We start from the raw sequence: 21899 nt of genomic DNA, 5'->3' as shown, positions 1-21899 counted from the left end.
CCCTGAAATAACTTAATTTGACTCTATGTAAACTGAAAACCACATATCCTGGGCTGCATTTATTGTAACTGGGAATTTTAACAAGGCTAATCTGAAAAAAAAACATCACATTTTGCTGCTTTAAAATAAAATAAAAACATTCAACTCGACCCTTCCCCCCAGAAAAAAAGTCTACACAACCTACTACACATCTTCAAGGTGGAAACAAATATTCATTTTCGAAATGAATAACAACAACAAAACAACAACAGTAGATTATATTATTATATATGATATAAAGCATTAACCTTTTGTGACTAGGGGGCAGTATTTTCATTTTTGGAAAAATAACGGGATATTTTGTCAGGACAAGATGCTAGAATATGCATATAATTGACAGCTTAGGATAGAAAACACTCTAACATTTCCAAAACTGTAAAAATATTGTCTGTGAGTATAACAGAACTGATGTTGCAGGCGAAAGCCTGAGAAAAATCCAATCCGGAAGTGCCCCATGTTTTGAAAGCGCTGCATTCCAATGAGTCCCTATTGAGCAGTGAATGGGCTATCAACCAGATTACTCTTTCTCCGTATTCCCCAAGGTGTCTACAGCATTGTGACGTAGTTTTATGCATTCACGTTGAAGAATACCCGTAAGCGGCTACATTGCGCAAGTGGTCACCTGATGCTGCCAGAGAGATTCTCGCGTAAAATACAGAGGTAGCCATTATTCCAATCGGTCCTACTGAAAAACCAATTGTCCCGGTGGATTTATAATCGAATAGATATTTGAAAAACACCTTGAGGATTGACTATAAACAACAATTGCCATGTTTCTGTCGATATTATGGAGCTAATTTGGAATATTTTTCGGCGTTTTCGTGACTGCAATTTCCGGGCGATTTCTCAGCCAAACGTGAAGAACAAACGGAGCTATTTCGCCTACAAAAATAATATTTGGAACATTGGCTATCTAACTAGGAGTCTCGTGAGTGAAAACATCCGAAGCTTATCAAAGGTAAACAATTTAATTTGATTGCTTTTCTGATTTCCGTGACCAAGTTACCTGCTGCTAGCTGGACAAAATGCTATGCTAGGCTATCGATAAACTTACACAAATGCTTGTCTTGCTTTGGCTATAGAGCATATTTTGAAAATCTGAGATGACAGGGTGATTAACAAAAGGCTAAGCTGTGTCTCAATATATTTCACTTGTGATTTTCATGAATAATTGCGTTATGCTAATTAGTGACAGTCGATGATTACGCTCCCTCATGCGGGATGGGGAGTCACTAGAGTTCTTAAGTGACATGGATTTTGCAAACTTAAAACACAGGAAATGGATGGCTAACAAACAGATTCTCAGGTGGGAGGGTTGCTACTTTTCCATGTGTGTTTGTAAAATATATATAGTGTCACGCCCTGATCTGTTTCACCTGTCCTTGTGCTTGTCTCCACCCCCCTCCAGGTGTTGCCCATCTTCCCCAATTATCCCCTGGGTATTTATACCTGTGTTTTCTGTCTGTGCCAGTTTGTCTTGTTCAATCAAGCCCACCAGCGTTTAATGTCTCAGCGCTTGCTTTTCCAGAATCTCTTTTCTCGTCCTCCTGGTTTTGACCCCTGTCTGTCCTGACTATGAGCCCGCCTGCCTGACCACTCTGCCTGAGCCTGCCTGCCGTCCTGTACCTTGGCCCCACTACTCTGGATTACCAACCTTTGCCTGACCTGACCCTGGGCCTGCCGTCCTGTACCTTTGCCCCACTACTCTGGATTACCAACCTCTGCAGGACCAGTCTGCCTGAGCCTGCCTGCCGTCTTGTACCTTGGCCCCACTACTCTGGATCATCAACCCCTGCCTGCCTTGACCTGTCGTTTGCCTGCCCCTGTTGTTATAATAAACATTGTTACCTCTACACAGTCTGCACAAGGGTCTTACCTGAATCCTGATATATAGTACATTCACATGTTCTTAAAGTGTCAGAGATTATATGATACAGCAGAGAGAACAGTCCTTCTAGACTCCATGTTAGATCAACTATTATACAGTAGAGAGAACAGTCCTTATAAGGACTTATAACTGATTGACTCTACATGGGAGGAATCAACACTCTCACCGTCACGTTCTGAACTTTGTTTGTTTTTGTTTTAGCGTGAGCGTGAGTTGGGGTGGGCAGTCTGTTTGTTTTTCTATGTTGGTTTTTGGTTCTCAATCAGAGGCAGCTGTCAATTGTTGTCCCTGATTGAGAATCATACTTAGGTAGCCTGGGTTTCACTTTTGGATTGTGGGTGTTTGTTTCCGTGTGAGTGTTTGGGCCACACGGTACTGTTTCGGTTTTGTAAATTCACGTCATCATTTATTGTTTTGATTCAGTGTTCAGTGCTTTCTTTAATTAAAATCATCATGAACACTTACCACGCTGCGCTTTGGTCCTCCGATCTTTCTCTCTACTCCTCCTCAGAAGAGGAGGACGACATCCCTTACACTCACTGTACAAGCATTTTCCCAGTACACCCAGAACATTGCTCTGGGAACCAAGAGGAGTATCTCAGTTTCAAGGTAAGAAGCCTGGTGTGGTATCAGTCAGTCTCATGTAGGAACCAACCGTGCTGATATGACTTGTTTGTGTCGCAGTATAAAGGATCTCAAATCAAATCAAATGAAACTTTATTTGTCACATGCTACGAATACAACAAGTGTAGACTTTACCGTGAAATGCTGACTTATTAGCCCTTAACCAACAGTGTAGTTCGGGAAGAGTTAAGAAAAATATTTAGCAAGTAGACTAAACTAAAAAGTAAAAATAATAAAAATGAACATCAGGATTGTATTGAGTCAGTGAACCTCTGTGACTGTGATAATAAATATTGATTCATTTCCTTTGAATTTGAGTCCTTAGTGGTGAATATCCTCAACAACAGACACAACAGTCCTTCTCTTATCAAGTCATTGTATTGTTATTGCATATAGTTTTATTATAATGTATTCTACATTTGTATTGTTATATATTGTATGTAGTTGACAAGGTAAATTAATAAGCAGGAAATAGTTTCTCATTGATAGTACTTAGCATAATCTTATTTAGCAGTTCAGAGAGTACCGAGGATGAATCCTATTTCTCACAGATCCATCTGAATTTATAGTAACAGTAATAGTCCCACCATTTTCCTGTGTCTGATGACCAGGAGTAGAAATACACACAGTTCTCTGCTGCTCCACCATTAGGCTCTCCACGTTTCCAATACCTGTAGAAGAAACAACACATAGAATCAGGCTGTCCACTGTTCCAATACCTGTAGGAGAAACAACACATAGAATCAGGCTGTCCACTGTTCCAATACCTGTAGGAGAAACAACACATAGAATCAGACTGTCCACTGTTCCAATACCTGTAGAAGAAACAACACATATAATCAGGCTGTCCACTGTTCCAATACCTGTAGGAGAATCAGGCTGTCCACTCCAAACCTAATACTCCAGACAGTGATGTCATAGTGACACAGAATTCATTAATGTCTTACTTTGTGGTCAGTGGTGTGTCGTCCACCCATTTCCAGGTCCCCTCAGAAACAGAGTCAGTCAGACCAATCCAGACATAGTTATTTCGTCCACATAACCAATTGACTAATGTCTGTAGTTGTAGGAGAGAGACAACATTGTTAAAACATTCCCATTACTGCTTTCTATCACTCTCTCTCTTTCCCTCTCCCCAAATTTCAATTCAATTTCAATTTATAAGGGCTTTATTGGCTTGGGAAAAATATGCTAACATTGCCAAAGCAAGTGAAAATATAATAAACAAAAGTGAAATAAAGGGCCCAGGTTTGACAGAATCTGTGCAGAAGATCTAGGTGCTGCTGATTGCCCTGCTTTGTTGGGGACAGTAGCTCCAGATCATCAGCAAACAGTAGACATTTGACTTCAGATTCTAGTAGGATGAGGCCGGGTGCTGCAGACTGTTCTAGTGGCCTCGCCAATTAGTTGATATATATGTTGAAGAGGGTGGGGCTTAAGCTGCATCCCTGTCCCACCCCATCTGAGGATGATGTTAATGAATTTAAGTAAATTAAATTAAAAACCAAATAAATAAGTAAAACCAAATTTGTGGTCTGTCTGTTTAATAATTTCATTTAGGATATTATCAACACCACAATCCCTTTTGGGTTGGAGGGTTTGTATTTTGTCCTGTAGTTCATTCAATGTAATTGTTGAGTCCAGTGGGTTCTGGAAGTCTTTAATAGTTGATTCTAAGATTTGTTTTTGGTCATGTATATGTTTTTTCTGTTTGTTCTTCGTTATATAGCCAAAAAGATTGGATAAGTGGTTTACTCAGACATCTACAGTATGGATAGATAACTCCTTGTTTTGTTGTTTGTTTAGTGAGTTCCAAATTTCTCTCTTTGTCTGTCTGTCTGTCTGTCTGTCTGTCTGTCTGTCTGTCTGTCTTTCAGTTCTGCAGACTGTTCTAGTGCCAACTCAATGATATATGTTGAGGGTGGGGCTTAATCTCTCTCTCTCTTCCTTACACACACACACACACACACACACACCTGTTGTTCTTGGCTCTTGATGACCACCAGGTGTGCTCCTCTATTTCTGCAGTCCTGTCTGCTCTTCTCCCAGGATTTGTACTCAGTAGAGACGTAGTAACAACTGCTACCAAGCTTCTTCCATCCTTCCGGACACACTATAAGTTGAACATTTCCTGCTTTAGTCACTTTAAGACAACAATGAATTAAGTATCAAGCAAACACTCAAGGAAGACAGGACACTAACTAATGGACAGTTTGGAAGTCATACATTTTTTCTCACATTTTGTATTTAATTAAAGTTGAATTTCCTGTTTGTAAGTGGCATGTGAACTGATACAGAGACTGTCAAACAGAACAGTCATTAGACAATTAGACTCACCTTTCTCAACTAAAAATTGTTTCAGACGTTCTATCTCGTTCTGTAGCTGGTCTCTCTCTTTGATTAGGGTGTTGTTGCTAGTCTGTAACTGGTCTCCATCTTTGGTCAGGGTGTTGTAGTTTGTCTGTAGCTGGTCTCTCTCTTTGGTCAAGATGTTGAAACTGGTCTGTAGCTGGTCCCTCTCTTCGGTCAGGGTGTTGGAACTGGTCAATTGGTTTCTCTCTGTGAAATAATACGACCAATGAACAAGGTAACAGTGGAAATGTTAATCAGACATGACCAGGGTTGGGGTCAGTTACATTTCAATTCAGGAAGTAAACTGGAATTCTAATTGAATTTCAATTCTCTTCAGAGCTTTTCAAAGGAAAACGTGGAATTGGAATTTGGTGTATTGTCACAATGTAATTGACTGGAATGTAAATGTAATTGAACCCTGGTCATTACACCACTGATGATGAAGAATGTTTGAGTGAGAACATATCAAACTCACGGTAGAGAAACAGGCCTATGATCCCAGCCAGTAGGAGAACACACAGCAGCCCCAGACACACTGCAGCAGCTCCAGAGTATCTCTTCCACCACTGACAAGACACTGAAGAACAAATCATTACCACGAGAACTTTCTCTTTATCAGAGTTGTATTTGTATCGACTTTTGTGTCAATTTTCTGTTTGAATCACTGAGGGAAATACACAAGATTGACATGGAACAGAACACCAGAACTGAGTTCCAGAACCTCACATATTCTACTGCTTGACTTCCAGAACCTCTAACAAAATATTGGCTTGAACATATTGCAGAGTTCAGGCACCCAAAATGAGTACAGAAACGTATTTTAATCCACATTTTATTTGTCACATGCTTCGTAAAAATATGTTTGTCACACCGGAATCTGTTTCACCGGTCTTTGTGCTTGTCCCCCTCCAGGTGTAGCCCGTTGACCCCATTATCCCCGGTGTATTTATACCTGCGTTCTCTGTTTGTCTTATGCCTGTTCGTTTTATTCGTCAAGCATGTCTGTTTCTAGTTACTCTTTTCTAGTTTTCCCGGTTTTGACCGTTCCACCTGCCCTGACCCTGAGCCTACCGTCCGTTTCTGTAGCTTGTCACACCACCCTGGATTATTGACTTCTGCCTGCCCTGACCCTGAGACTGCCTGCCCCCTGTTCTAATAATACACTTTTGTATCTTCGACATTGTCTGCATCTGGGTCTTCCATGAAAAATAATAATACAATCTGGCCATGACTGACTCAGACCAGCTCCACAATGCTGTCTCCCTGCAAGGATGGAGGGACCCCATACCCTGGCAGAACGCCATGACCAGACGTTTGATACGTTGCTGATCACGGATTCCCCATTACTCCTGTAATGTGGCAGACTACGTAGTGGATTTTTCTCACGTTGGCGGCTGAGATTGCCAAGAACCCGGAAAGCATTGTTCGACATGTTCCCATAATGGAGTATCGAAGGAAGTAAAGGACGAGCTTGTAGCCCGGGAACTACCGACGGATCTCGACTCGCTCATCACCTTGACCATTCGGATCAGGGCGACTACGGGAACTTAGGAAGGAAAAGAGGTTTGATTTCACTCGTCCGCCCAAGACTTCCACCTTGCCTCTGAGACATCCCGGAAGTCCCCGAAGGCTCCACTGCCGAGAGAACCCGAAGCTAACCGAGTTCCCCCGAGAGTCTCCGAAGTCTGCCAATTCATCTCTTCCTGTGACAATGCAACTAGGCAGCGCTAGGCTGTCCTCAGCCGAACAGCTATGCAGGTCTTAAACAAAGAGTTGCCTGTATTGTGGGACTGCTGGTCATTTCGTGTCCTCCTGTCCACTAAAATATCAGGCTCACCGATAGGAGCGAGTACTATAGTGGGCCATACAGAGAACTTTTCTCCTCACCTTACTCACACTCCTTTTCATGCCATCTTGCTTTCGGGAAAATAGTCTAAATCTCTCCAGGTGCTCATCAACTCTGGGGCCGATGATGCTTTATGGATGTTAACCTGGTGTCCGAGCTGGGCATCCCCACTCAGCACTCTCCATTTCCATGAACATTAGAGCACTGGAGCACTGGACTGGATACCAGCCCCATCAGCCTACGTGTGTCAGGGAACCACAGCAAGATGACGCAATTCCTGCTTATTAAATATTTTCAGGTTCCTGTGGTATTGGGATTCTCTTGGCTCCAGTTACACAATCCCCTTGACTGGTCTGCTGGTGCCAGTACTCAATGCCTTTAGTCAGCGCAGCCTGCCCCGAGACATCTTCCTGGGTGATTGGAAGATTCCCTGGTCCTCCGCCATTCCTGTGGAGGACCAGGACCTCCTGGAGATGTTCAGTAGAGCCCGGGCCCCTTCACTTCCATCGCCTCAACCCTATGACTGCGAGATGGACCTTCTCTCAGGCACAACTCCGCTCTTGGGACAACTGTACTCTCTGTCAGGTCTGGCTATCAAGGCTATGAGGACTCCCTAGTTGCAGTGTTCATCCGTCCTCCTGCCTCCCCCGCCTTAGAATGCAATGCACCATTGCAGGGCTTTGTCCTTCTTCTCCACAAAGAACAACCATGCGCCCGTGCAATGACTACCGGGGCCTCAAGAACATCACGGTGAAGAACCACTACCCACTACCACTCATCTCCTCAACCTTCAAACCGCTCCAGGGGGCCACTGTGTTCTCCACGATAGGGGAAGGAGATGAGTAGAAGACTGTCTTCAAAACAGCCACTGGTCACTATGAGTATCTGGTCATGCCATTTGGCCTTACCAATGCCCCTGCTGTGTTCCAGGCTCTGGTAAATTATGTTCTCCGCGATATGTTGAACCAGTTTGTCTTCATCTATGTTGACGACATCCTAATTTTCTCCTGCTCCGCCCAAGACAACGTGCTCCATGTCTGTCTGGTCCTCCAACGCTTCCTGCCGAACCAGCTAGTTCTGAAAGCAGAGAAGTGCGAATTCCATCGCTCCAACATCGCTCCAACATCCCCTTCCAGGGTTACATCATCGCCTCAGGGAGTGTACAGATGGATCCCGGGAAGGTGAGAGCGGTGGTGCATTGGCCCATGCCTACGTCCAGAATGCAACTGCAGCGTTTCCTGGAATTCGCCAACGTCTATTGCTGCTTTATCCGGGGTTACAGCACCCTGGCTTCCACCCTGTCTGTACGCACCTCTCCCAAGGTTCTGTTCGCATGGTCCCCAGCTGCTGACTGGGACGTTCCCGAGATCTCAAGCACCGTTTCACCACACCACCCATCTTGGTTCATTCTGCACACTCATTGGGTTGTCGGCCTGTCCTCCGAGGCCACCCCAACGGGCAGTTGGAGCAAGCCAACCAAAGCCTGGAGATGACTCTTCGCTGCCTGGTCTCAGCCAACCCCACCACCTGCAGTCAGCAACTAGTGTGGGTCGAATATGTACCCTACACCCTTCGTTGCTCTGCCACGTGTCTCTCGCCCTTTGAGTGTTCCCTGGGTTATCAGCCCCCGCTCGTCACGGAGCAGAGAGGAAAAGGTCGACATACGCCGCTGTCGTTGCACCTGGAAGAGAGTCCGGTCGGCGCGTCTCAATACCACCTCCAGGTATCGACGACAAACGGGTCGCCACCGATGCAAATGAATTACTTAAAAATCATACAATGTGATTTTCTGGATTTTTGTTTTAGATTCCGTCTCTCACAGTTTAAGTGTACCTATGATAAAAAATTACAGACCTCTACATGCTTTGTAAGTAGGAAAACCTGCAAAATCGGCATTGTATCAAATGCTTGTTCTCCCCACTGTATGTGAGAATGCTGTTCATTGAATACAGATCAGCGTAGTACCCACCATAGTACCCACGAAGCCCCCAGGTGGGCCCCTGACGGGCCGCCCCCAGGTGGTGAGGGTAGGTAACAACATCTCCATCCCGCTGATCTGCAACACTGGGGCTCCACAAGGGTGCGTTCTGAGCCCTCTCCTGTACTCCCTGTTCACCCACGACTGCGTGGCCATGCACACCACCAACTCAATCATTGAGTTTGCGGACGACACTACAGTTGTAGGCTTGATTACCAACAACGACGAGACGGCCTACAGGGAGGAGGTGAGGGCCTTCGGAGTGTGGTGTCAGGAAAATAACCTCACACTCAACGTCAACAAAACAAAGGAGATGATTGTGGACTTCTGGAAACAGCAGAGGGAGTACCCCCCCCTATCCACATCGATGAGACAGTAGTGGAGAGGGTAGTAAGTTTTAAGTTCCTCGGCGTACACATCACGGAAAAACTGAATTGGTCCACCCACACAGACAGCGTCGTGAAGAGGGCGCAGCAGCGCCTCTTCAACCTCAGGAGGCTGAAGAAATTTGGCTTGTCACCAAAAGCACACAAACTTCTACAGATGCACAATCGAGAGCATCCTGTAGGGCTGTATCACCGCCTGGTACGGCAACTGCTCCGCCCACAACCATAACGCTCTCCAGAGGGTAGTGAGGTCTGCACAATGCATCACCGGGGGCAAACTACCTGCCCTCCAGGACACCTACACCACCCGATGTCACAGGAAGGCCATAAAGATCATCAAGGACAACAACCACCTGAGCCACTGCCTGTTCACCCCGCTATCATCCAGAAGGCGAGGTCAGTACAGGTGCATCAAAGCAGGGACCGAGAGACTGAAAAACAGCTTCTATCTCAAGGCCATCAGACTGTTAAACAGCCACCACTAACATTGCGTGGCTGCTGCCAACACACTGACTCAACTCCAGCCACTTTAATAATGGGAATTGATGGAAATTGATGTAAAATACATCACTAGCCACTTTAAACAATGCTATTTAATATAATGTTTACATACCCTACATTACTCATCTCATATGTATATACTGTACTCTATACCATCTACTGCATCTTGCCTATGCCGTTCTGTATCACTCATTCATATATCTTTATGTACATATTCTTTATCCCTTTATACTTGCAGTAGTTTTGGAATCGTTAGGTTAGATTACTCGTTGGTTATTACTGCATTGTCGGAACTAGAAGCTCAAGCATTTCGCTACACTCGCATTAACATCTGCTAACCATGTGCATGTGACAAATACATTTGATTTGATTTGGTCCAAACACACCAAGGCAGTTGTGAAGATTTTGTTTGCTTATATCTTTATGTTTGAAGCCTGAAATGTGGCAAAAGGTCGCAAAGTTCAAGGGGGCTGAATACTTTCGCAAGGCACTGTATATAGCCTCCACACTGACTCGGTACCGGTACCCCCTGTATATAGCCTCCACATTGACTCTGTACCATAACACCCTGTATATAACCTCCACATTGACTGTGTACCATAACACCCTGTATATAACCTCCACATTGACTCTGTACCGGTACCCCCTGTATATAGCCTCCACATTGACTCTGTACCGGTACCCCCTGTATATAGCCTCCACATTGACTCTGTAACGGTACCCCCTGTATATAGCCTCCACATTGACTCTGTACCGGTACCCCCTGTATATAGCCTCCACATTGACTCTGTACCGTAACACCCTGTATATAGCCTCCACATTGACTCTGTACCGGTACCCCCTGTATATAGCCTCCACATTGACTCTGTACCATAACACCCTGTATATAACCTCCACATTGACTGTGTACCATAACACCCTGTATATAACCTCCACATTGACTCTGTACCGGTACCCCCTGTATATAGCCTCCACATTGACTCTGTACCGGTACCCCCTGTATATAGCCTCCACATTGACTCTGTAACGGTACCCCCTGTATATAGCCTCCACATTGACTCTGTACCGGTACCCCCTGTATATAGCCTCCACATTGACTCTGTACCGTAACACCCTGTATATAGCCTCCACATTGACTCTGTACCGGTACCCCCTGTATATAGCCTCCACATTGACTCTGTACCGTAATACCCTGTATATAGCCTCCACATTGACTCTGTACCGTAATACCCTGTATATAGTCTCCACATTGACTCTGTACCGTAATACCCTGTATATAGCCTCCACAATGACTCTGTACCGGTACCCCCTGCATATAGCCTCCACATTGACTCTGTACCGGTACCCCCTGTATATAGCCTCCACATTGACTCTGTACCGTAATACCCTGTATATAGCCTCCACATTGACTCTGTACCGTAACACCCTGTATATAGCCTCCACATTGACTCTGTACCGTAATACCCTGTATATAGCCTCCACATTGACTCTGTACCGTAACACCCTGTATATAACCTCCACATTGACTCTGTACCGTAATACCCTGTATATAGCCTCCACATTGACTCTGTACCGTAATACCCTGTATATAGCCTCCACATTGACTCTGTACCGGTACCCCCTGTATATAGCCTCCACATTGACTCTGTACCGGTACCCCCTGTATATAGCCTCCACATTGTTATTGTGTTACTTTATAGTTTTAGTCTACTTGGTAAATATTATCTTCTTCGTTAACTGCCCTGTTGGTTAAGGGCTTGGAAACAAGCATTTCACGGTAAAGTCTACACTTGTTGTGTTCGGCGCATGTGACTAATAAAGTTTGATTTGATAAGTCTGGGGTGTTTTTCAGGATAAATAAAGACTCAGAATGGAGCTAGGCAAAATCCTAAAGGTTCAGTTTGCTTTACACCAGACACAGGGAGATGAATTCACCTTTCAGCAGGACAATAATCTACAGCACCAAGGCCAAATATACACAGGAGTTTGCAGAGTTACAGTTTTGACAAACACCTGCTTGGAAATCTATGGTAACACTTGAAAATGGTTGTCTAGCAATGATCAACAACCAATTTGACAGAGTTTTGAAAAAATGTAGTAAAGAATAATGGACAAATATTGTACAATCCAGGTGTACAAAGCTCTTAGAGACTCACCCAGAGACTCACAGTTCTAATCGCGGCCAAAGGTGATTCTAGCATGTATTGACTCAGGGGTGTGAAAAGTTAAGTAAATGAGAAATGTCTGTATTTATGTGTGTGTGTGTGTGTGTGTGTGTGTGTGTCTGTGTGTGTGTGTGTGTGTGTGTGTGTGTGTGTGTGTGTGTATGCGTGTGTGTGTGTGTGTGTGTGTGTGTTCATAGAGTGTAGGAACGTTACGGTAGTGCAAAAAAGTTTGCTTGTTGGGGTGTGTGTGTGTGGGTGTGTGTGTGGGTGTGTGTTGAGTGTGTGTGTGTGTGTGTGTGTGTGTGTGTGTGTGTGTGTGTGTGTGTGTGTGTGTGTGTGTGTGTGTGTGTGTGTGTGTGTGTGTGTGTTCATAGAGTGTAGGAACGTTACAGTAGTGCAAAAAAGTTTGCTTGTTGGGGTGTGTGTGTGTGTGTGTGCGTGTGTGTGCGTGTGTGTGTGTGTGTGTGTGTGTTCATAAAGTGTAGGAACGTTACAGTAGTGCACAAAAGTTTGCTTGTTGGGGTGTGTGTGTGTGTGTGTGTGTGTGTGTGTGTGTGTGTGTGTGTGTGTGTGTGTGTGTGTGTGTGTGTGTGTGTGTGTTGTGTGTGTGTGTGTGTGTGTCCGTGTTGAGCACTATAACAGGATAAACTGTTACCTGAATGTTGATCACCAACTCTATCCTTCTTGCAGGGCATGATGGGTCTTTCGTTTCCGTATATATGATCATCAATATCCATGGTCTTTGTTTGTTTAGGTTCTTTGTCTTCAAATCGTAACTTCTACTCTTGTAACTTCTACTGTTCTACTCTTGTAATATCTACTCTTTTAACTTCTACTCTTGTATCTTCTACTGTTGTAACTTCTACTATTGTATCTTCTACTGTTGTAACTTCTACTGTTGTAAAGTCTGCTGTTATCTCAGTTGTAGGTTCCTGTCTGTTCGCTGCACAGCTGGAGTCTCGGTGTGACTCAGTCTAATATCAGAGACAGTTTTAAAAGTCAACCCTCATTAAAGGGGAAACTGTCTAACCAATAGTACGACACTAACCACCACCATGTGACCACAGACTTATTTTCTGAAAACCATGTTTGTTTACCGCAGTGTAGATTAGTTTGTATATTTAGTTAATATTAGTTTAGTTTACTACAGTGAAGATTAGTTTGTATATACAGTTTATATTCGTTTAGTTTTCAACAGTGTAGATTAGTTTGATAAAATAGTGTAGAGTTGTATACACTATGATGTCTCCTGTGTAGAGTTGTAGATACTATGATGTCTCCTGTGTAGAGTTGTAGATACTATGATGTCTCCTGTGTAGAGTTGTAGATACTATGATGTCTCCTGTGTAGAGTTGTAGATACTATGATGTCTCCTGTGTAGAGGTCTCCTGTGTAGAGTTGTAGATACTATGATGTCTCCTTTGTAGAGTTGTAGATACTATGATGTCTCCTGTGTAGAGTTGTATATACTATGCTGTCTCCTGTGTAGAGTTGTAGATACTATGATGTCTCCTGTGTAGAGTTGTAGATACTATGATGTCTCCTGTGTAGAGTTGTAGATACTATGCTGTCTCCTGTGTAGAGTTGTAGATACTATGCTGTCTCCTGTGTAGAGTTGTAGATACTATGCTGTCTCCTGTGTAGAGTTGTAGATACTATGCTGTCTCCTGTGTAGAGTTGTAGATACTATGCTGTCTCCTGTGTGACATGGACACCAGAGATAATAGTTCATCAGAGACCTTTACTCACACCCCTCCTTTCCTCTTTCGGGGACGGAAGGGGGGTCTATATGTCAAAGGTTTTCACACATATTTTCTCTCTCTCTCCATCTTTCTGTCTGTCTCTGCCTGTATGTTTGTCTGTGTCTCCCTCTCTCTCCCCCTCTCTGTCTGTCTGTCTCCCTCTCTCTCCCCCTCTCTGTCTGTCTGTGTCTCCCTCTCTCTCCCCCTCTCTGTCTGTCTGTATCTCCCTCTCTCTCCCCCTCTCTGTCTGTCTGTGTCTCCCTCTCTCTCCCCCTCTCTGTCTGTCTGTATCTCCCTCTCTCTCCCCCTCTCTGTCTGTCTGTATTTCCCTCTCTCTCCCCCTCTCTGGCTGTCTGTATCTCCCTCTCTCTCCCCCTCTCTGTCTGTCTGTCTGTGTCTCCCTCTCTCTCCCCCTCTCTGTCTGTCTCTGTCTGTATGTCTGTCTGTCTGTCTGTGTCTCCATCTCTCTCCCCCTCTCTATATCTCTCTGTCTGTATGTCTGTCTGTATGTATCTCCCTCTCTCTCCCCCTCTCTGGCTGTCTGTATCTCCCTCTCTCTCCCCCTCTCTGTCTGTCTGTATCTCCCTCTCTCTCCCCCTCTCTATATCTCTCTGTCTGTATGTCTGTCTGTCTGTGTCTCCCTCTCTCTCCCCCTCTCTATATCTCTCTGTCTGTATGTCTGTCTGTCTGTGTCTCCCTCTCTCTCCCCCCTCTCTGTCTGTCTCCTGCCTGTCTGTCTGTCTGTCTGTGTCTCCCTCTCTCTCCCCCCTCTCTGCACTTCATACTGCTACAACCTGATAGCTGCAGGACATAAACAGCAGAGAAGTCTAGTCTAACTCTTCACACTGCTACAACCTGATAGCTGCAGGATCTAAACAGCAGAGAAGTCTAGTCTAACTCTTCATACTGCTGCAACCTGATAGCTGCAGGACATAAACAACAGAGGAGTCTAGTCTAACTCTTCACACTGCTACAACCTGATAGCTGCAGGACATAAACAGCAGAGAAGTCTAATGTTTTCTCTGCAGGCTCAGTGAGAAGAGTTATTCAGAGATATGTGTTAGACTGTATGTCTGCATCTGGCTCAGTGAGAAGAGTTACTCAGAGATATGTGTTAGACTGTATGTCTGCATCTGTCTCAGAGGGGTTTCAGTGTCTTTCACACCCATTTGAAACTCAGGCGGTCCACTTCCTGTTACACTTTAAGCAGTGGTTTAATCTGAGACTTTGATATGATGTTTAAAACAGCAGCAGGATGAACAGTAGCTAGCTCAATGCAAGACGGTGAACTCACAAAATAATAACTGCTGTCTCCTTTGTGACATGAACACCAGAGATAATAGTTATTCAGAGATGTCTATATCTTTACAATTACTCTCACTTCTACTTCCCTCTTCATCATTCTCTATCTACATCAAAACAAGTGGAGAGACACTAACTGCATTGCACACTTTTCTACCAACATTCTGTTTATCAGAGGACAGTATGGTACTTTTTTGTATTGTTTTCACCTTCATTTAACCAGGTAGGCAAGTTCTCATTTACAACTGCGACCTGGCCAAGATAAAGCATAGCAGTTCGACACGTACAACAACACAGAGTTACACATGGAATAAAACAAACATACAGTCAATAATACAGTATAAAAATAAGAAAACAAAGAGTCTATATACAGTGAGTGCAAATGAGGTAAGATAAGGGAGTTAAGGCAATAAATAGGCCATGGTGGCGAAGTAATTACAATATGGCAATTAAACACTGGAATGGTAGATGTGCAGAAGATGGATGTGCAGGTAGAGATACTGGGGTGCGAAGGAGCAAGATAAATAAATACAGTATGGGGATGAGGTAGGTAGATAGATGGGCTGTATTCAGATGGGCTATCTACAGGTGCAGTGATCTGTGAGCTGCTTTGACAGCTGGTTCTTAAAGCTAGTAAGGGAGATGGGAATCTTCAGCTTCAGTGACTTTTGCAGTTCGTTCCAGTCAGTGGCAGCAGAGAACTGGAAGGAAAGGCGACCAAAGGAGGAATTGGCTTTGGGGGTGACCAGTGAGATTTACCTGCTGGAGCGCGTGCTACGAGTGGGTGCTGCTATGGTGACCAGCGAGCTGAGATAGGGTGGGGCTTTACCTAGCAGAGACTTGTAGATAACCTGTAGCCAGTGGGTTTGGCTACGAGCATGAAGCGAGGGCCAACCAACGAGAGCGTATAGATCACAGTTTTTTTACGTTACAACCTTGTTCTAAAATGGATTCAATTGTTTTTTTTCCCTCATCAATATACATTGTCTTCATCAATCTACACACCTCATAATAACAAAGCAAAAATAGTTTTTTATATTTTCAGGTCTCTCCAGAGATGTTAGATCGGGTTCAAGTCCGGGCTCTGGCTGGGCCACTCAAGGACATTCAGAGACTTGTTTTGTGTTGTCTTGGCTGTGTAATTAGGGCCGTTGTACTGAAGAAAAGGTGAACGTTCCCCCAAGTCTGCTCTGGAGCAGGTTTTAACAAAGGATCTCTTTGGACCTTGCTCCGTTCTTCTTTACCTCTATCCTGACTAGTCTCCCAGTCCCTGCCGCTGAAAAACATCCCCACACCGTGCTTCACAATAGGGATGGTGGCAGATTTCCTCCAGATGTGATGGTTGGCATTCAGGCCAAATTATCTTGTTTCTCATTGTCTGAGAGTCCTTTAGATGCCTTTTGGCAAACTCCAAGCGGGCTGTCATGTGCCTTTTACTGAGGAGTGGCTTCCGTCTGGCCACTATACCATAAAGGCCTGATTGGTGGAATGCTGCAGAGATGGTTGTCCTTCTGGAAGGTTCTCTCATCTCCACAGAGGAACTATGGAGCTCTGTCAGAGTGACCATCTTGTACTCGGTCACCTCCCTGACCAAGGCCCTTCTCCCCGATTGCTCAGTTTCACTTGGCTGCCAGCTCAGTTTGGCTTGGTGGCCAGCTCTATGAAGAGTCTTGGTGGTTCCAAATTTCTTCAATTTAAGAATGATGGAGGCCACTGTGTTTTTGGGGACCTTCAATGCTGCAGAAATGTTTGGGTACCCTTCCCCAGATCTGTGCCTCAACGCAGTCCTGTCTCGGGGCTCTAAGGACAAATTCCATAGAGCCCAGAGAGGTGTTTGCCTTTCTAAATCATGTTAAATCAATTGAATTTACCACTGGCGGCCTCCAATCAAGATTTTTGAAACGTTTGAAACATCTCAAGGATGATCAATGGAAACAGGATGCAGCTGAACAAAATGTTGAGTCTCATAGTAAAGGGTCTGAAGACTTATGTATGTAAGGATGTTCTGTTGTTTTTTTTAAATACATTTGCAAAACTGTCTAAAAACCTGTTTTTGCTTTGTCCTTATGGGGTATAGTGATGTCATTATGGGGTATAGTGATGTCATTATGGGGTATAGTGATGTCATTATGGGGTATTGTGATGTCATTTTGGGGTATTGTGATGTCATTATGGGGTATAGTGATGTCATTATGGGGTATAGTGATGTCATTAAGGGGTATAGTGATGTCATTATGGGGTAATATGATGTCATTATGGGGTATTGTGATGTCATTATGGCGTACAGTGATGTCATTACGGGGTATAGTGATGTCATTATGGGGTATAGTGATGTCATTATGGGGTATAGTGATGTCATTAAGGGGTATAGTGATGTCATTATGGGGTAATATGATGTCATTATGGGGTATTGTGATGTCATTATGGGGTATTGTAATGTCATTACGGGTTATGGTGATGTCATTACGGGGTATAGTGATGTCATTATGGGGTATTATGATGTCATTATGGGGTATTGTGATGACATTGTGATGACATTATGGGGTATTGTGATGTCATTACGGGGTATAGTGATGTCATTATGGGGTATTGTGATGACATTATGGGGTATTGTGATGTCATTACGGGGTATAGTGATGTCATTATGGGGTATTATGATGACATTATGGGGTATTGTGAAAACATTATGGGGTATTGTGATGTCATTATGGGGTATTGTGATGTCATTATGGGGTATTGTGATGACATTATGGGGTATTGTGATGTCATTATGGGGTATTGTGATGTCATTATGGGGTATAGTGATGTCATTATGGATCTTGGTGGTTCCAAACTTCTTCAATTTGGATGAGTCAAGGGGTGTGAATACATTCCGAATGCACTGTATATCATGGACCGAGCCGATGTGAAGGGGTACGAGGTATTAGGTGCCTTCAGAAAAGTTCATTTTTCCACATTTTGTTGTTACAGCCTGAATGTTAGATGATGTCACTGAGCTACACTCAATACCCCATAATGTCAAACAGGAAGTATGTTGTTTTTTTATAAATAAATATATAAAAAATGAAACACTGAAATGTCTTGAGTCAATAAGTATTCAACCGCTTTGTCATGGCATAAACCTAAATAAGCTCAGGAGTCATTTGCTTAACAAGTCACACAATAAGTTGCATGGACTCACTCCGTGTGCAATTATAGTGTTTAACCATCAAGAGTCTTAGCCGTGGGAGGGGGGAGGGTCTAAGCCGTGGGAGGGGGGAGGGTCTAAGCCGTGGGAGGGGGGAGGGTCTAAGCCGTGGGAGGGGGGAGGGTCTAAGCCGTGGGTTGGGGAGAGGGTCTAAGCCGTGTGAGGGGGGAGGGTCTAAGCCGTGGGAGGGGGGAGGGTCTAAGACGTGGGAGGGGGGAGGGTCTAAGCCGTGGGAGGGGGGAGGGTCTAAGCCGTGGGAGGGGGGAGGGTCTAAGACGTGGGAGGGGGGAGGGTCTAAGCCGTGGGAGGGGGGAGGGTCTAAGCCGTGGGAGGGGGGAGGGTCTAAGACGTGGGAGGGGGGAGGGTCTAAGCCGTGGGAGGGGGGAGGGTCTAAGCCGTGGGAGGGGGGAGGGTCTAAGCCGTGGGAGGCGGGAGGGTCTAAGCCGTGGGAGGGGGGAGGGTCTAAGCCGTGGGTTGGGGAGAGGGTCTAAGCCGTGTGAGGGGGGAGGGTCTAAGACGTGGGAGGGGGGAGGGTCTAAGCCGTGGGAGGGGGGAGGGTCTAAGCCGTGGGAGGGGGGAGGGTCTAAGACGTGGGAGGGGGGAGGGTCTAAGCCGTGGGAGGGGGGAGGGTCTAAGCCGTGGGAGGGGGGAGGGTCTAAGCCGACATGTGGAAAGAAGATACCATGGATTATTTAGCAATTTGATTTAGAGTTTTATGTATTAAAGTATACAAAATATATATATATATATATATATATATATATATATATATATATAAATATTTGATGAAACGCTGAATTTTGCATTACTGTTATCAGCCAATAGAAACACATTGAATAACAGATAGTCATTACTGCTATTAGCCAATAGAAACACATTGAATAACAGATAGTCATTACTGCTATTAGCCAATAGAAACACATTGAATAACAGATAGTCCTTACTGCTATTAGCCCATAGAAACACATTGAACAACAGATAGTCATTACTGCTATTAGCCAATAGAAACACATTGAATAACAGATAGTCCTTACTGCTATTAGCCAATAGAAACACATTGAATAACAGATAGTCCTTACTGCTATTAGCCAATAGAAACACATGGAACAACAGTTAGTCATTACTGCTATTAGCCAATAGAAACACATGGAACAACAGATAGTCATTACTGCTATTAGCCAATAGAAACACATGGAACAACAGATAGTCATTACTGCTATTAGCCAAACGAAAGGAATAACGTTCATGGAACAACAGATCGTCCCCAGAAATACCAGAAGGAAGTTTGTTCTGAAGTGTCCTCTATCTGAGAGATACTAGAACGATCAGGAAACATGTAGGTTTTTCACATGTATTTATCCTCTTATTATAGGCACTGAACTATCTGCATATGTACGTCCATAAATTATCTCCATATAAACGTTTATAAATGTTTTAAACTGGTACTGGGGACCTTCAGAGTCTTGTGAAGATATTGGACGTCCTAAATGGAGAACACCATCACGTTTGTGAGAGTCTCATCTTTCAATAGAGCGGTTATAATAGTTTTTAGGCCATAATAGTTTGTAGGTCATAATAGTTTATAGGTCATAATAGTTTATAGGTCATAATAGTTTATAGGTTATAATAGTTTATAGGTCATTATAGTTTATAGGTCATAATAGTTTATAGTCTACAATAGTTTATAGGTTATAATAGTTTTTAGGCCATAATAGTTTGTAGGTTATAATAGTTTGTAGGTCATAATAGTTTGTAGGTTATAATAGTTTATAGGTCATAATAGTTTGTAGGTCATAATAGTTTGTAGGTCATGATATTTTGTAGGCCAAACCGTTCGGAAGCTATAGAATTTTGTGAGAAGACCTATTTTCAGCATGTCTCATGGTCTGACAAACACCCCTCTAGCTCTGCCACCTTCCACCACAGATAGGAAAGGGCGATATCTATCGGAGGATGGATCCACATTGTAGTTACTCCACCACAGATAGGGAAGGGCGATATCTATCGGAGGATGGATCAACATTGTAGTTACTCCACCACAGACAGGGAAGGGCGATATTGTAGTTACTCCACCACAGATAGGGAAGGGCGATATTGTAGTTACTCCACCACAGACAGGGAAGGGCAATATTGTAGTTACTCCACCACAGATAGGGAAGGGCGATATTGTAGTTACTCCACCAAAGATAGGGAAGGGAGATATCTATCGGAGGATGAATCAACATTGTAGTTACTCCACCACAGATAGGGAAGGGCGATATTGTAGTTACTCCACCACAGACAGGGAAGGGCGATATTGTAGTTACTCCACCACAGATAGGGAAGGGCGATATTGTAGTTACTCCACCACAGATAGGGAAGGGCGATATTGTAGTTACTCCACCAAAGATAGGGAAGGGAGATATCTATCGGAGGATGAATCAACATTGTAGTTACTCCACCACAGATAGGGAAGGGCGATATTGTAGTTACTCCACCACAGATAGGGAAGGGCGATATTGTAGTTACTCCACCACAGACAGGGAAGGGCGATATTGTAGTTACTCCACCACAGACAGGGAAGGGCGATATTGTAGTTACTCCACCACAGATAGGGAAGGGCGATATTGTAGTTACTCCACCACAGATGGGGAAGGGCAGTATTGTAGTTACTCCAACACAGATAGGGAAGGGCAGTATTGTAGTTACTCCACCACAGATAGGGAAGGGCGATATTGTAGTTACTCCACCACAGATAGGGAAGAGCGATATTGTAGTTACTCCACCACAGATAGGGAAGACCGATATTGTAGTTACTCCACCACAGATAGGGAAGGGCGATATTGTAGTTACTCCACAACAGATAGGGAAGAGCGATATTGTAGTTACTCCACCACAGACAGGGAAGGGCGATATTGTAGTTACTCCACCACAGATAGGGAAGGGCGATATTGTAGTCACTCCACCACAGATAGGGAAGGGCGATATTGTAGTTACTCCACCACAGACAGGGAAGGGCGATATTGTAGTTACTCCACCACAGACAGGGAAGGGCAATATTGTAGTTACTCCACCACAGATAGGGAAGGGCGATATTGTAGTTACTCCACCACAGATAGGGAAGGGCGATATTGTAGTTACTCCACCACAGACAGGGAAGGGCAATATTGTAGTTACTCCACCACAGACAGGGAAGGGCAGTATTGTAGTTACTCCACCACAGACAGGGAAGGGCGATATTGTAGTTACTCCACCACAGACAGGGAAGGGCGATATTGTAGTTACTCCACCACAGACAGGGAAGGGCGATATTGTAGTTACTCCACCACAGACAGGGAAGGGCGATATTGTAGTTACTCCACCACAGATAGGGAAGGGCGATATTGTAGTTACTCCACCACAGACAGGGAAGGGCAATATTGTAGTTACTCCACCACAGATAGGGAAGGGCGATATTGTAGTCACTCCACCACAGATAGGGAAGGGCGATATTGTAGTTACTCCACCACAGACAGGGAAGGGCGATATTGTAGTTACTCCACCACAGACAGGGAAGGGCAATATTGTAGTTACTCCACCACAGATAGGGAAGGGCGATATTGTAGTTACTCCACCACAGATAGGGAAGGGCGATATTGTAGTTACTCCACCACAGACAGGGAAGGGCAATATTGTAGTTACTCCACCACAGACAGGGAAGGGCAGTATTGTAGTTACTCCACCACAGACAGGGAAGGGCGATATTGTAGTTACTCCACCACAGACAGGGAAGGGCGATATTGTAGTTACTCCACCACAGACAGGGAAGGGCGATATTGTAGTTACTCCACCACAGACAGGGAAGGGCGATATTGTAGTTACTCCACCACAGACAGGGAAGGGCGATATTGTAGTTACTCCACCACAGATA

At 44.3% G+C, this 21899-nt stretch overlaps 1 protein-coding gene across 1 annotated transcript in view; it reads right to left on the bottom strand.

Annotated features, from left to right (window-relative positions):
- Nucleotides 1–2627: 2627 nt before the first annotated feature.
- LOC139397129 (CD209 antigen-like protein E) overlaps nucleotides 2628–21899 on the bottom strand; it is a 21156-nt gene continuing 1884 nt past the window's right edge. The window contains exons 2-6 of the mRNA XM_071144003.1: nucleotides 5379–5480; nucleotides 4889–5110; nucleotides 4528–4664; nucleotides 3499–3608; nucleotides 2628–3222 (exon numbers count right to left, since the gene is read on the bottom strand). Of these exons, the coding sequence (XP_071000104.1) occupies nucleotides 3090–3222; nucleotides 3499–3608; nucleotides 4528–4664; nucleotides 4889–5110; nucleotides 5379–5480 (704 nt within the window). The 3' untranslated portion in view covers nucleotides 2628–3089. The remainder of the gene's footprint in view (nucleotides 3223–3498; nucleotides 3609–4527; nucleotides 4665–4888; nucleotides 5111–5378; nucleotides 5481–21899) is intronic.

This window comes from Oncorhynchus clarkii, unplaced genomic scaffold (genome assembly GCF_045791955.1).
Source record: "Oncorhynchus clarkii lewisi isolate Uvic-CL-2024 unplaced genomic scaffold, UVic_Ocla_1.0 unplaced_contig_8381_pilon_pilon, whole genome shotgun sequence".
Taxonomy (NCBI): domain Eukaryota; kingdom Metazoa; phylum Chordata; class Actinopteri; order Salmoniformes; family Salmonidae; genus Oncorhynchus; species Oncorhynchus clarkii.
The sequence above is the reverse complement of the archived record's forward strand: the minus strand, read 5'-3'. Positions and strand labels throughout refer to the sequence as shown.